Below are 17380 nucleotides of genomic sequence, written 5' to 3' on the forward strand. Positions count from 1 at the left end.
TTTTTTTATATATAATTTTATGTTGTCTGAAAATTTTGTAATTTATACAAGTAAGTTGTGTGATTACTAATTGTTATGTTAATGTGATTTTTTTTTATTTGACTAACGGTATTTCTTATCTATCTTGGCATGCATCATCAAGGGATGTTTACTATTCTATGTTAGTCCAACAATTAAGATTTTGTTACTTGTTTTTCAGTTTTCCAATAAAGTCAGCTCTTGTTAATCAAATTCTTTTCTTTTTGATATCATGTTTAATATCACTTGGCTTCCTATAATCAATATATATGATTGATTTACAGTAATCAGTTTTTCCAGCTAAACAAATATTTTTGCTTTTTTTATTTTTTTTTATTTTTGCAGGGTTGTCTCTGATGGTGCACAATGTGGATTCCTTTAGGCCTGTTGCTCTCATGATATCACATATTCACTTGTTTCATTCAAAATGTATTATTTTAAGCTTATACTCAATGTTGGAGTCACTTTAAGGGTCAAAGCAAATAACTAAGAGAAGACCTCCACGTCACCTTTCAGAAATGTGGAAAACTGACTGGGGCTTTGACCTAATGTCCAATCCTCACCTTCATGTGGTACATCCTATTAGTAGGCATCTACTGTGTACTGAACAAACAAGGATGCTCTGGCAACTGAAACTTAGTCGACCAAATTGTACTCTATTAGCTTAAACTACAAGTGCATGTGATGGTACAACATAAGATTTCATGCTGGTTGGGGAATCACCCAGTTAAACAAGGCCCTGGTAGTTTCACAGGTAATTTGAGCAAACAATGAAAAGTCAACCAATGGAACAAGCTCCAACTCACCCATCTAGAAAAAGAAAAAATACACTTGTCAGAAGAACTGAAGATGGGAACTGAACCATCAATAAAAGGAGTATTAATAGAAAGGAAATTGAACTTGCAGAAGAATTGGAAAAGTACCACAATGGGTATAATTGGCATTACAGAGACAAAGAAGACAAAAACAAGTGAGATCTTACTAAATAATAAGTATAGGATGTTGTATTCTGGTTATATTAGTTGTTATATAATGCTCGAGGAGAGGAAAGAGTATCATTCAACACCAGACTTCTGGATTGGTAGGCAGTTTCAGGTAGAGTAATGTGGGGACACTTGAAAATAGATAATGAAAGTTATTTGTGCCTATGGTCCTACAGAAGGTTCTTCTAAGGAAAAAAGTGGAAGAATTTTTTGAGTCATTAGGACTGGCAGCTGACATAAAGAAAATGGGAAAATGGCATGGTGCTTGGAGTATCTGGAGTAAAGTGCCATGCTAATAATAATGGTGAGTATTTGTTGGATTTCTGCTTAGCACATAGACTAGTCATTACTAACACCATGTTCCAACATAAAGATGTGCACAAGTCCACATGGAGAGAAGATGTAAGAAATAAGAAATGCATCATTGTTTATGGTGATATCATCATGCTTCTTCAAGATGATAGAGTGTACAGAGAATTTGAAATAGGAAGTGACCATTACTTAGCAGAATAAAAATAAATACTACATTGAAAAGAACAGTATGTAAGAAAGTTTTAAAAAGAACTAAAGTTGAGCAGCTTTTACAGGTAAACTGTACGCTTGACTACACAAACATTTTTGAAGAAAATCTGAGGCAGTTTGAAAATAAGGACCAAACTTTGGAGTCTCAGCAAATTCTGAAGAATACATTGGTTGATTCAACTAGGGAGGGATTGAAAAATAAGAACTCCGTGGTAGACACAAGAAATTAAAGAAGCAGTTCTGGGGAAAGAAAGTATACTAAAAGTTTCAGCAAATAAATCGGCATAGCCCCTAAATGAATGCAGAGAAAAATGTAATAGATCTAAGCTGTGTGTAAAAGTAGCTAAACTTTTGTCAAGAAGTCACGGGAAGAGTTCAGTTAGAGTATAGAAGATTGTTAGCTTTGTAATCAGGAAGGTGGCAAAATGTTTTGGAGGCTATTGAAAAACATTAGAATTGGAGAAAAGAGTACTGTAAAAGGGAGTGAACAGCATCAATGGCACAATCAAATTAAAAAAAAATAAAGATGTTAGATAGACACTTGACATTGTTAGCATTTAAAAATATGTGAGTGGAGCTAATCTAAGGTTGTATGGCCACTTAAATAGAATGGGTAAGGAAAGGTTAGCAAAACAGGTGTTTAATGCCAGGATGGTAGGAAAGAGACTAAGTGGAAGACCAAGGTCTAGGTGGATCGATTTCAGTCAGAAGTGCCTTAGAAGCATGAAATGTTAGATATGACAAAATTTTGACTATCCTCTCTTATCAGCACTCAACTTGACAAGTAAAAGACTAATTAGGAGTAAAATTGTGGATAGGAGATTAATAATAATGTAAACTTCATGTAATGCTATCATAGTAGCCTGAACATCCCTAGAGGGTAGATATCAGGAAATTGATGATAATAAAAAGCTTTCATTTTTCGTTCACTGTTTCCTGGATTGTTATATCCAAGATGCTTACTCATGTTTGGTATGCTGTTAAACACTTATCATGAAAAGTACACAAACTTTCACAAGAGCAGCATGATACACTTGTTGGGATAGCATGCATAATTATTCTGGAGTATTCATATTTGTAAATTTAGGGACACAAAACACGTGTTGAAAAGATTATTTTACTAATTATTAATAAAATAACACTTGATGTTTCAACCCCTGTATCGAGGTCATCATCAGAAGGATACATGTATATAAGGAACCAAGCTACATGCTCTAACCCTGTATACCAGTGAACTAAATCTACGTAGTTAATTAATCTTTTTCCTAGCCTGACCTCTAGCGATAAAAATAAATAAAAATTACAACTACAATAAACTGCTAAAGTCCTCATGTATTAATATTCTTCTGGATTTGTGCAGTTCTGATTGTTATAATATGATTTCCTTCAGTTGCTGTTGAATGTTACAAACACTTCACCAGGTTGTCTTCTTATAGTGGGATTTTTCTTCAGCTTGTTCAGGTTGTTATACCTAAATAAGCCGAAGTTTAAAGAAGAAGAAAAAAATGTTATTCTGGAGTATTGAGAGTTGAGATGTGTGCATATTTTGTGTATTCCTTGACAGGTGACTAGGTAGTGTAAAGCATTGTCATATATATGAAAAATTGCATAAGAGCTAACATAATTGCACATTTTGGTGATTTTATTCCCTTATTTATCTATATCACATATGAACAAATTCATGCAATACAGATGTGTTGTAAGAAAAATTATGGTTTATGATTCTGCAGTTTGCATCTGAGTTAGCTTTTCTTATCTAAACTTGGGTATATGCTTTTCTTTTCAGTGGTATATAATTTTGTGTGTTTTAGTTAAGTGTCTCAGTAACACCAATCAGTGTAATTTTGATTTACAAATTTTGTAATTTTGAATTACAAAAACACATGAATCATATTCATGTGTTTTTGTAATTCATTATCCTACTCAAACTAGGTGGCAGTGGTCACTTCCTGTTTCAAATTCCCTTATGCTCTTGTATCCTGGATCAGTCTGAACTTCGCTATCCATATAATATAAGGTATTTCTCGTTCATGTGCACTCTCTGCACATGCATTTATGCCTTTTTTTTTTAAATATGGTTTAGTAATTAACTAGGCCATGTCCTCAGCAGATATCTAGTAGATGCTTGTCATTATTAATTATGTCTTGTAATCCTTTTCTGCATGGCTGGATTCATTTTATGCTCGACTGGTGAAGATCTCCAATAAGAACTTTTTTTTTTCTTTATTTTGACTATCCTCTCTAATGACTTGAAAAATTTCTCTACTTGTTTTCAAACTAGAATTTTCTGTTGGACCACATGCACAAATACATGAACTTACCTTCATGTTTAGTATTGAGTATTTTAGCTATTTCTGCCTTTTCCCTCCTCCTTAGTAACTGAATAAATTTGATCTTGTGTGTTTTAGTTTCCATAAGTCTCAGTAACACCAATCATATTCATGTGTTCCTATAATTCCTCTGCAACTCCCATCTCTTTTTCATTGATGCTACTTGTTTCAGTAGCTGACATCTCTTAGTTCATCAGTTATCTGATGGAAATAAATGAAGTTTTGTACATTCAAACTAGATCTAGCAACATGGATGTGTGATTTACTGATGACCATTACTGTGTCTTTTATTTTCACCAGTATAGAATTTAGTCAACTGTCTCAAATTACCAACCCATCCTCATTCACCATCAGATTGGGTCTTGTTACGGGGCTTACCAAGAAAAGGTGAGGATTGGACGTTGGGTTGCGATAGCCAATCAGTTTTCTTCAATCTTTATAGGAACTAACTGAGAAGACATCCCCTTATGTGAATGATATGCCCTCTCAGTTAGTTTTGATGCTTAAGTGATTGTTTCTGTTTTTAGCTGGATACAATGAAAGCTTTATTTATTCTAAGCATCTAACCTGAGATTTGACTTTCTAACTAGAATTTCTCATCTTTGGTAAGTTTTCTTCAGCACTGCCATATTGTAGACACTTCTGTTGTTATAGGAACATTTATGAGGACTTTTCCTTCTATAATCTCAAGTTTTTTATATTTTTTCAATTGCTTGAACATGATAGGCCATTGAAGCTAATACATTAAGGAGCTGGATGAATTGTTTGTATAAATATAAATGATGACTCATTTGTATATTTATACAAATCAAGTAGTTGTAATCCCAGTAGCCTCTACCATTCGGTTCATTAAGTAGAATAGGAAATAAAGAATAATAAAAATAAGAGAAACCTTTTGTCAGTCAACAACAATCCTCACTTGAGAAAACATAGGGTACAGAAAACATTTACTTTTAAAAAAGCTGAAAGTATGCAGAATTAGTGTTTGTTGAATACATATTTGTCAGCAAAGTGTCATATAAGATAAAGCTTTCATCTTTTAATGCATACTGAAAGAAACTGGTGTCATTGATTTTGCAGGACTCCCCCATTATCTCTCTAATACAGTGAAATGAATTGTGAAATTAGCCTGAAATGTATGACTCAGCCAAGTTGAATATCTTGCAGGTGTCCTTGTTCAGTGAGAACAAGCATGACAAACCCGACCTCTTTATCCTTGCTCATAACCAGCATATGAAATTTTATAATGGCAATCTCTTTGGCCATTTCCTTTCAATCACTTAATGTAGGTGACATTGCTTCCTTTCATTCGACTGTCTTCTCACATAATGGGCTTTAATCTTACATATGGGGGAGGGGGCTGAAAAGTTCTGATAAACACATAGAACATGGTTCTACCTCAGTTCTTTCATGATGATTATCACAACTTCTTAGAGAGCAATCAGACTTATTAATCACCCATCTCTTACCAGCTCACTTCTCCCACTTTCACACAGATGATCAGTCTCTGCACTATGTGTTTAATGTGTGTCAACATTACATTGTATTTTTTTAAAAAAATCATGTAGTAGGACTTGCTGTTTATTAAGGTTTACATTCTGAAATAATTGTAATTAGCAAATAATGAAAAAAAAAAAATATTTACAAAAAAGTTTAACTTATTTTATATGATCATAGTTTTTTAAGAACACAAATCTTCTAATTGGTGTTGTCTTACTATACTAAAAGGGATCTAATTTCCACAGAAACTCAAATGGTTTCAGAAATTGTAGTAAGGATCTCAGCTTATAAAAAAAAAAATTCAGACAAGCCAGAACAGTTTTAGTATATATATTTTTGAATGAATAGACAGAGGTACTGATAATAGTGCTTCTTACATTGTTGTAAAAGGCACTTAATTATTAAATTAACTGTGTGTGTGTGTGTGTGTGTGTGTGTGTGTGTGTGTGTGTGTGTTTATATCCATAAGTTAATCTTTATTAAGTAAAAGGTGTTTGATTTGTATTGAGATATGCTTCACTTTTGCTTTCCCTTTTTTTTTTGCTTTTTTTTTTTTTTTTTCAGGACGGCCAACCTAGTCCATTTGCTCAGTTTAAGGGATTTGTTACTAAACCATCAGAGATTATTCCAGACTTCAGTTGTATAACAAGCCCAAAGTTAACTCCTGTTACAAATGGTACTTCAGAAACAAAACAAAATGGCTCCTTAGGATTGGTTAATAGTTTTGCTTCTATTAAGAGCGAAGACAAAAGTTGTAAAGTAACTGAGGAATCAATGGAAAAAAGTGAACAGATCCGTGATGATGAGTATTATACACTTTTAAAAGCACTCAATGAAAGTTTTGTGAAATGGGTTCAAACACATTTGGCCAAAAATCCCTACTGCGACTACACACCAGTATTTAAAGACTATGAGAATCATCTTAAAATGTTGGATAAGAAATATCCTCCAATAGAACCTAAATCATTAGAAAAGACAATATCAAGCAGTACTACATCAAATTGTACAACATTAAGTAAAAACCAAAGTTCAGTTACATCAGCAGTGACTACCTTCAGTTCAAAACATTGTGCAGGTGTGTATATGAAAATAGTATAGTCACTTAATTTATTGCATATGTTTACTTTGTGTTAATTTTTACATTCGTGTTTTATCTTCAAGTTTGTAATGTAATGTGGATTTTAGAATAATTAGGTTTTCTTAGCAATATATATGTAACCTTGGATCTTAAGCAATTCAGTGTTTATGTGAAAGTGCCATGGATAGCATTCTTGTTTTCATCATTTTTGAAAATATTTATATCGGCATACAGAAATCCTCGTCATGAATAAAATTTAAATATGCTTTGTTATAATGAAAACAAGAATGTTTTCTATACCAGTAGGCACTATATATTCCTCTATTTGCTGAAGCCTCCCCCCCCTTATTAATACATAAGAAATCACTAAATCGATAGTGGTTTTTTTATGTTGTTCTCACCCATGAAAGGTTATTTGTAAACCTGTAGTACATTTTGTGCTATGGACAGGATAGGGATTTTTTTTTATCAATTTTATATATATATATATATGATGATTTGTTGTATTAACTCGGAATTGGGATATGTTCATATTTATATACTGACTGAGATCCGACAATTAGAACAAACAAATTTATTAAATACACAAAATGTTTCATCAGAGTGGCTGACTTCTTCAGGCGTGAGAGAACATAGAAAGCAAATAAACACACTATAAAGAAGCATTGAGTCACTATAAAACACAGTTAACTTTGAACTGGAGCTACAGTCCGTATTCAAGTGTGTGTGTGTGTGTTTTAACATAATCCAGAAACCCTACTCTAGAGACCAAACATGGAACTTTTTCAAGTCATTTCAGGCCTTCAGTAAGTGAGGCAGTGGTCTCACATCAGGCAACAACATTCATCTCCCACCTAAAGACATTCATAAACGTCCATGCCCATTGTGGGATTCAGACCAAAGCCTGTTGGTTGAAGAGCAGATATGCTAACCACTCTGCCAGCCAGGCTGTTAGTGTGTGTGTGTGTTGTATGTGAAAGAGATATGTGGGAGCAAGTGGTCAAGGAGAAAAAAAGTAATCTATTGGTGTTTCTTGAACATCTGGAGATTCATAGTGCATGGCAAAAATGGTATGGGAGGAATGGTGATGGCTAGTTTAATAGAGCAACATCCATGAAATCTTCTTTTAAAAAAAAGCGTGATGCAGAAACTTAGTATGTGGTGTGTTTGTGCCAGGAAAGGCACAAACACATGCCCAGCCAAAGAAGAGCAATCATGTTCTGAATGGAGATATGAATGTTATCAAACGTAAAGGGAATGAAGCAAGATTTTCCTATGAGAAAAAGGGCTGTGTTTAGGTACTGTTAAAGTTAGGTTATTTTCCAGTTGAGAAGAATAAGAAGAGCTCTGTTTAGAATTGATATTGGAAGATTTTGTAGATTAAATCATTTTATGTACTGTGTCTGGCTTGCCCAGATGAAGAGGAATGGAGTGTGTTGTTGTCATCAGAATGCATCCCTAGGTACTTTTTATTAATTTATAGGAGGACAAGTTGGGTGAAAGCATAGATCGGTTGAGGTACCCTAGTATTGATTGTGAAATCGAAAGGGAGGAAACCCAATGGCAAAGGACTCGAAGATAGACCATAAGATGGTAACTTAGCAAAGAGGAATCTATTCCACATCCCAGTTGGATAACCTGGATGTCAAGAGCAATCACACAATTTTCTGCAAATCATGCTGTGACTGAAGGGTGGATAAGATTGGCTGGAGAATGGCAAAATGTATGTTTATTACTAATTAATTGGTGTGCTTCTGGTTAGTGGAGAATTAACACTCATTAAAGAAATTCCTTTGTAATTGCTATTGCTTTTATTTCCATTCTAATATAAATTAGTATGATGAGAATTCTGCTCTGAGCAACAGGGGTTTGACCTAGACTTTTACCTCCTACAAATCGTCTAGACCAGTGATTTTCAATCTTTTTCATAACACGGCACACCTAGACTAATTATTAAAATTCTGCGATATCTAAAAATATATTCTTTTAATTTTTTGATGATCTGGCAAAAAAATAGGCATAATTTTGATTGTTTTGCACACACAAGAAGATGGAAGACCAGATACTAATAATTAAATGCGCAAATTACGACATTATCTCTTTCAATTAATTTGTTTTCATAAATCTTGTGGCACACCGGTTGAAAATTGCTGATCTAGACCATTATTTATTTTTAGACCTACATTAGATTCAGAAGTACCTGAAATTGAGGATATATTATGTGAACTTCTTCTGAAGATCAGTTAATCACAGAAGTAATAGGATTTTGTAGGCGATCACTGTATGTATACAGATGTTCTACAGTATTTTATATAATCAAAAAGGTATAAGACTTAATTTTTTTTTTTTCTAATTACTATTTTCTATTAGTGCATTTATGCTGGGAGAAGACACATTTTTGCATTATTTCATTGCAAGTGCAAAAAACTTGACTGCTTTCAAATAAAGCTCTTCGAAGATAACTTGTGTGGCTCTTTCTCTAATTTCATGATGAAGTGGAAACTGGAAGTATCAACATGTTACAGGAGCATGCATGAGTGAAAAGAATATGGTAACTAAGTAAAACAGCTGAAAGATAATTGAGGGAGTGAGAAAGAGATATGGAAAATTTTTTTGGAATTAGTGGAAAGTTTTTGTGGTAGTCTTTTGTAAATAAAAGAGAATGTTTAAGGTTCTTTTTAGCTTTTGCATTTAAAGGGTAACTAGGCTAACAAGTAGGAGAGAAATTAAAGAGAACTTTATATACAAATTTGCTCACATAGAAGTGAAAATGTTATTAGATGATAAATTCTAATTGAGCATTGTGATGATTTTATGGATGTTTTTGAAGAATAGATATAGCAAGTTGATTTTAAGTTGAACATTTTTTCTTGGATATCTTTCACATAAGAACAGAAAAAAAGTCATTAATTAAAGAAGAAATGTCTGTGACTTTTCTGGAAGGCATTCTAATTAATAATTGCAAATGCTGCATTCATCCATCTTTTCAGGAGGCATGCAGAAATACCTGAAATTGAGAATTTAATTATTCTGCTCTGAATGTTCTTATTGCTTACTATAAATGAGAAGTCTGCAGTTATCAAAAATTTTTAAGAGAAAAATAGTTCTCAGGTACAAGTTTCTCTCCTACAAGAACTTGCAAATTTTAGTGATGGCTATCAGTATATCTCATTAAAAAAAAAAAAAAAGGTAGAACAGTTGACTTTACCCTCTTTGCAGCAAGAATAAGAATTGTTTCTACCTCAGAAGAATATTATAATTGCAGGCGTAGACTTCTGTGGCTAATTGGTTCAAAAGATATATTTCGGTGATTACACCACATTTTTTTATTATTCAGTTATACAAAATACTGAAATAATAGTTCCCGACAAGTTTCGTAAATCGTAGGATTTACATCTTCAGGGTGTAAATAGTATAACTTAAAGTTTAAACAAGAGAATTAATAAATGCAAATCATACCCATCTGGCTATTCATAAACTCAAATAACAGAATGCAGATATAAAACGTTATTGACGTTGAACAATACTGGACGATGTCACGTGTTCTTGTTCTCGTTCATAAAGTCTGAGCTCAGATTGAGGTAGATTTTTTATTAGAGCTGACCACACTTGATGGAGAATTAAACCTTGATTTTTATTGCATTGGGTTGGGTTTTTCAGCATATTAGCAGCTTCTTTAAATTTTCTTTAAATCTTCTTTAAATTTTCTTAAAATGACATCGTCATTTTTTGCCAGAGTACATCGTGTCCAGTGGAAGTGGTATGGAAAGCAAGACCCGTTTTTTGTTATCTTTTGTATTGTACATCTTTTTGGTGTTCAGCCAATGCTATTTCTCCAGATCTTCCTGTCTGTCCTACGTAGCAAATCCCACAAGAGCAATGAATTTTGTAGACTCCTGTTTTTTTAAGATGATGAGGTGGTTTTGGTGGATATAGGAATCTTGAGATTTTTTCCATAGGAAGGAAGGCTACTTTTATGTTGTGTTTGTTCATTAAGACATACAATACGATGTACTCTGGCAAAAAACGACGATGTCATACATAGAAAACAACAGTTATATAAGAAAATTTAAAGAAGCTGCTAATATGCTGAAAAACCCAACCCATTGCAATAAAAATCAAGGTTTAATTCTCCATCAAGTGTGGTCAGCTCTAATAAAAAAAAATCTACCTCAATCTGAGCTCGGACTGTATGAACGAGAACAAGAACACGTGACACCGTCCAGTATTGTTCAACGTCAATAACGTTTTATATCTGCATTCTGTTATTTGAGTTTATGAATAGCCAGACGGTTATGATTTGTATTTATTAATTCTCTTGTTTAAACTTTAAGTTATACTATTTACCCCCTGAAGATGTAAATCCTACGATTTACAAAACTTGTCGGAACTATTATTTCAGTATTTGTATAACTGAATAATAAAAAATGTGGTATAATCACAGAAATATATCTTTTGAATATTATAATTGTTAAGTTAGAGTGCTTCATTCAGCTTTAATTAGAAGTGCAGATGCAGTTAAGAGATAATGTCCATTTTTATTAGTAAACAAATTTAGTGTAAAGTTATTGTGAATTAAAACAACTAGCATATTTTAAGCTCAGATAAGATGTGATTGATTTAATTATCTTATTAGGTCTTAAAATGAATTTGTTGTTAAATTCAAATTTTGTGTATTTTAAATTTTCTTTTTTGGTATACAGAAGTGTGAAGACTTTTTTTTTTTTTCTTAATTATCGAAGAAGTGAGATTGGTTCTTGAAAATAGGAGTGAATTAGCATAGCAAATTTATATATATATATATAGGATAAAACTTGTACCTAGATTTCGGTATAGAAATTTAATATCGCTGACAGCCAATATAACAACTATTGCAATTGAGAGAGATTCATATACAGTAAACCCTTGATTTAACGGACAAAATTTACAGTCCGTATGTCACGTGAAAATTAACACCCTGTTAATTTTAAAATGCTTTTAACCAAGATTTGCATATAATTAAATTAACAGGTTATTTCTTGTTATTAATTATTCTTAACAAATTTTGATGAATAGGATATGTTGGAAAAACACTGTAGTAATTTAGCCAACATAATTAAGAGAAAAATAGTTCTCAGGTAGGAGAACTTGCAAATTTTAGTGATAGCTATCAGTATATCTCATTAAAAAAAAAAAAAAAAAAGTAGAACAGTTGACTTTACTCTCTTTGCAGCAAGAAAGGTTACCGGTCATAAAACGTTCGGCGAATGATTAGGATGTGATCACACCAATCGCACTGTAATTGGTTCTGTTATCGCATGCCATGACTTTCTGCTGCAGTTTTATTACACACATTTTCGTAATTTTAGGGAGTGAAAAGTTCAAAAAAAACTTGATAGTTTTTTCAAAGCAGGATTACCTAAACCAAGTGTCTCAACATCGAACATTAACTTTACATTAACCACACTTATCTAAAAGTGTGTGTAAAACAATTTTTTTGTTATTACAGTGCTAATATTGATAAAATTGCAATATAATGTTACAGATATTATTTTAAAAAATTCGCTATTTAACGGACACCCCTTAACCTCTATTAGTTAAATCAAGGGTTTACTGTATGTGCTTAATTGTAAATTCTAAAAAATCAAAATCTACAAAAGTAATCTATAGTTTTTTTAATATATTTAATATATATATATATATATATTCCATAAAACAGGCAAATCAGAGAACATCTGATTTAACAGATAAATACTTTGTAGGCTGGTGTAATGCAGTTAGCCTTCCATGGGGAGTTCTGGGATATGATGAAAGACTGTCATAATATTTCAGGTTGAATATTTTCTCTTTCACCATACATTTCATGTTTGTTTCTACATCAGGTACTGATACATACTCCTGATGGCATTCCTTCCATATATTTCAACTCTGTTTTTTCACTAGCATAGTTATCCAAGTGAACCTCTTCTCTGCTCTCCAATCTGTGGTCATGGGTATAAATCCCATTGTGTCATGGATGTTTCTAAATGTCTTTAGGTGATGAATGATTTCATTAATGAATGGTGTTTCAGCATTTCAGGCCTTGCTGAATGTTGAAACACCATTCAGCAAGGCCTGAAGTGTGCTTTCAAAAATAGTTCTGTTCTGGTTTCTAGACCAAAACATAAATCTCTCCACATGAATTTATGTACACTTAGATTTGAACACATTAGTAATGACTGGTCATGTCCCAGGCAAAATCCTGCAGGTATATAATCCCTTTAGACACATTTTTCCCCAAAAAATGTTGATGTGTGTGAGATTCATTCTTACTCGTATGTTTCCAACAAGCAGTTTCCAGACTGCTCCTTCTAGACCTCAAATTCTTTAATTTTCCTTTTTAAAATTTTCTATAGACCAAAAAGCACAATTATTGTCTTGTCAGTTTACTACTTTGAAGTTTACTCAGATCCTTCTATTTAAGCTTTTGTGGCAGAAGCTAGTTTTATCTCCATATTTAATGTTGAATATACCATATCTACTCTTTCCTGATTGCCCAGTTATATATTACTTATTATCTTGAAGAAACTCATCTGTTCTGATTCTTAGTCTCCTGCTACCAGTTAGAACAACATATTTCTATAATTGCTCTGTAGCTCCTTTTTTCTATATATTTTTTCTTTTTATAGTAAGTATATCTGTTTATGTATGCTTAAGAGGATCACATGCATTAACAGTGAAGTAATGTTGTACCAGTTTTCACTTCACTTCAGTTGTAAGTCATACTGAGTAAAGGTGGGGAGTGTAATTATTTTCTGTTTTTGGTGTTCTTGTTCCATGAAATAAGACTTCAGAAGGGAAGAAGAATCTAATTGAATTGAGATATGATATATCTTTTTTGTATAATAAAAAATCTGAGGCAATGTTTTACATGAAATATCTAGTTATATGGAAAAGTGAATTGTAAGTACCCTTCCCAGATATAGTTCTGATATGAACTCTCCAAAATTAGATCTCTTTCTTAGTTGAAACAATCATTCCGTGGGAAAAAAATTTCACTGCCATTAATGCAATTCTGCTGGAATAATCAAACTTATTAAGCACATCAGCAAAAAAGATTTTCTGGCAAGAATAGATGACTAGCCCAAATGTTAGCAGTAGTGATAAAACGGAATAGAGAGTACATTTGAAGTCTAAGTGCATTTTGCTAATTAAATTAGTTTAACAAAAGACTACAGTTTACAGAATTTTATTTAATTAAAAGTTACTGCAGAAGACAGCAAGTATAAAAGATTAATTTTTTTTAATGCTAAGAATAACTTGGTTTTATTGGTCGTAATTTGCTTGAAAGTTTCAAAATTTTTTGTGAGGGTTAGAGCAGCGAAGACAAATGGAGGTAATGACTGGTACAGGTTGTGAAGTATGCATCATTTATAAAACCATTATCTATATTTTAGTGATTTAAACATCTAGGAAGGGTAGTCCTTATTTCCAAAGTGGCATTTTTTTGGCAGAATGAGTAAATTGAGGTAAGAAAGTTGTTTACTTCGTTGACACTGTTTTTCAGACAATGAAAATATTGTCAACATATTCCCCACACCAGACTAAAGGTTTTGGATTAGCGGACATTAAAAGTGCTTAAGGGTCAAAACTGTATAACTGACAGGAAACCACCACATAGCCTTTAAAGGAATGCGGAGAACCGACCAGGGCTTCTGGCCTAATGTCCAATCCTCATCTTCTTGTGGTGCACCCTGTTGGGTATCTACCTGGATACTGAACGAACGAGGATGGGCTGGCAATTTGGGATTTAACAGAATAAATTGTATTCTTATTGGCTTAAACCAAAATACAAAATGATGGTACAACATGACAAAATTTCATGCAGGCTGGGGCGTCGCCCGGTTAAATAAGGACCCGTTGTTTTCGCCGGGGAACCAGGGCGAATAGCAAAAAATCAGCTACTGGAATAAATCTGAAAACACACCCGAACTCAACATCACCAGAGTTAAAGATTGGTACTATCAGCATAAGAAGCCTGAATGGCAAAGAAATGGAGCTAGCAGAGAAATTAGATAAGTACCAGATCGACATAATAGGGGTGACAGAAACAAAAAAGACAAACTCGTGAGATCTTTTTGAGCAATAAATACAAAATGTTATATTCAGATAATGACAATCAAGGAAAAGGAGGAGTAGCCATAGTATTCAACATTAAATATGAGGCTATTTAGTATCATTGGGGAACTGGACAATGAGACTTATTTGTGCCTATGGTCCCACAGAAGGTTTTGCTAAGGTAGAAGTGGAGGAATTTTTTGAGTCTTTAGAGAAAGCCACTGACACAATGAAAAAGGAAAAGTTGGGCCTTGTTGGGGATCTAAATAGCAGTAGGAAATGATTGTCAGACATACAAAAGGCTAATACATAATACATAATGGCAAATACCTGTTTGATTTCTGCTCAGGACACGGACTTGTTATTACTAACACCATGTTTCAACATAAAAATGTGCACAAATTCACATGGAGAGAAGAGGCGAGGAATAAGAAAAGTCTCATTGACTATGTTATTGTTGATAGTGATGTTTTCTCCCTGGTGCAGGACATCAGAATGTACAAAGGATTTGAAATTGAAAGTTATCACTATTGTCTTGAGCAGGATAAAATTGAATTTCATATTGAAAAGAATGACATGTAAGAAAGTTTTAAAGCAAATAAAAAAGTGAGCAGCTCTGAGATGTGAAGTGTAGACTAAAATACACAAAGATTATTGAAAAAAAATGAGTGAAAGAATTTGAAAACAGGTGAAGAAAACCCTGATTGATTCAGCCAGAGAGGCATGTGGTGAAGGTGTCTGCAAGGATAGAAAAATCAGAACTCCAAGGTGGACACAGGAAGTTAAAGAGGTGGTGCATACCAAAAGTTCCTGCCAAATAAATCAGCTTCTGCTCTTAGAGAATACAGAGACAAATGTAAGAAAGCTAAACACTTTGTAAAACTAGCTAAACAAAAGTCATGGGAGGACTTTGCCAAGAACATAGAAAATAAATATCAAGAAGGCGGCAAAATATTCTGGAGGTTGTTGAAGAAGCTTAGAAATGGGGAAAGAGTGCTGTAAATGGAGTTAGAGATGATAAATGTGACATGAAAATGGAAGAAAGAGATATCCTTGAAGTATGGAGTAATTACTTTGAAAAACTGCTAAATGAAACAAGTAGTGATGATCAGGGTGATGTTGGGTATGTTTTTTGATTGGAAAGGCATTGTGTCCATTATGAATTTGTACCATGTGGTCAGATGATAAACAAAGAGTTGCACCAAGGAATTTTAGTGCATTTGAGGGATGGTGTGTGTGCAGGAAGAGGCCTGAATTGTGGGATAACCAAACTTGGATGTTGCACCATGACAATGTGCTAGCTCACCCATTGCCTCTCATCTGCAGTTATATATCAAAACATCAGACATCTGTTGTGCCCTATCCACCCTATTCTCCAGACATGGCCCCAGCAGACTTTTTCCTGTTTCCCAAACTTAAAACCACTTTGGAAGAACATTCTTTTCAAACCATAGAGGAGATTCAGGAAAATGCGATAAGTGAACTGCGCAGCATCGCAGAAAGTGCGCTCCAGGAAGCATTCCAACAATGGAAGAAATGTTGGGAATGGTGTATCGCCATTTGGGCGGGGGGACCTGCTTTGAAGGGGGTGGACAGTGCTTAAAATGCTGTAAAATGAGCAATGAAGTCTTTACAGCAAAAGCTCGCATTTTTTTAACATTCATTGTATACACATGATTTATGACTCATTATTGTGTTTCATGTTTTGAATGTGCTTAATGGTCTTTCTCTCTGACGATGTCAACATAATGTTGGGTGAAATATATTGGAGTTATTGAATAAAATTCTATATAATTTTATTCCATGCTCCATTAAAACTACTAATTAGCAATGACATTTACATCATTTAAATGTATCAGAGAAGAAGAATATAGTTGTTCATGAGTTGCTTGAGTATGCAAAAAGATGAAATAGATGTAGATGAACATAAGACTTAGCAGTTGTTAACTGAGTTGACATATTTGGTTGAGCTCCAAATTCGATGAACCAACTTTTTGTCCTCTTCCTTCATTCAACATTCCAATGGCCTTGAACTGTCTTTCTAATAAAATTTTCCCCCAACTCTTCAAGAGGCATGTTAGTTGTATGTAATATACATAAATCCTCGGGTGTTTTTTTTTAACAAACACTTCCAACACTATATTGAGCTAATTACAAAAATTGTCCTAGGCAATTAGTTTTTTTTGCAAAATCCCGAAGAAAGCAAAATATAGGTAATTTCATGCATGTAGGAGTCTTTAGAAGACTGAAAAGTAAGAAATTAGGTCAGAAACTTTTCAAATACATCACGAATGAAAGAAAACTGTTGATAAGAAAATAGTAATTATTTGTGCTGGATTGCTGTCAATATCTGGTACATCCTTTGAGAGATTATATGGCAGAAATATAAAATATAGAGCATTTAAATATAATTACCCCAAGTACAATTGATATACAAAAAATGAAACAAGATAGATATTTTTTCATCTACATAAATACTCTTCCTGAAGTATTCGTCGTATGATGTCTATTCCTGCCATAGACTGACCTTTGCAGTTCCTAGAAATCCTCATCTTCCTTTCTAAAGTTTTCATATCATTGCAAAATTAATTACTGGAATCAGGATTTTAAGTTGAATTGCTGCTTGCCTACTTGCTTTTTTATAATCTGTAACAAAAATTAATCATGTAAGTATTATTTATTTTAAATTAATACCTTATACAAAGTTTAGAAATAGTTATATTATGCTAAAGTATAAAATTTATACAGTTATAGTTGTAGCTGACTTTGTTTACATGAAAACAAAGTAAGCTGAAACAGCAAAGGGTGGAACATGAATAATATCATTGCATATTAGTAAAGTGTTTTTTCAGATAGAAAAATTGCCATTTTTT

The 17380-nt window shown here is 33.2% G+C and overlaps 1 protein-coding gene across 1 annotated transcript in view; it reads left to right on the forward strand.

The window, feature by feature from the left end:
• Nup50 (nuclear pore complex protein Nup50) overlaps nt 1–17380 on the forward strand; it is a 135006-nt gene that overhangs the window by 45057 nt on the left and 72569 nt on the right. The window contains exon 3 of the mRNA XM_090414331.1: nt 5918–6428. Within this exon, the coding sequence (XP_090270457.1) occupies nt 5918–6428 (511 nt within the window). The remainder of the gene's footprint in view (nt 1–5917; nt 6429–17380) is intronic.

This window comes from Typopeltis vanoorti, chromosome 25 (genome assembly GCF_054136105.1).
Source record: "Typopeltis vanoorti isolate ZY-2024b chromosome 25, IOZ_Tvanoo_1.0, whole genome shotgun sequence".
NCBI classification, from domain to species: domain Eukaryota; kingdom Metazoa; phylum Arthropoda; class Arachnida; order Uropygi; family Thelyphonidae; genus Typopeltis; species Typopeltis vanoorti.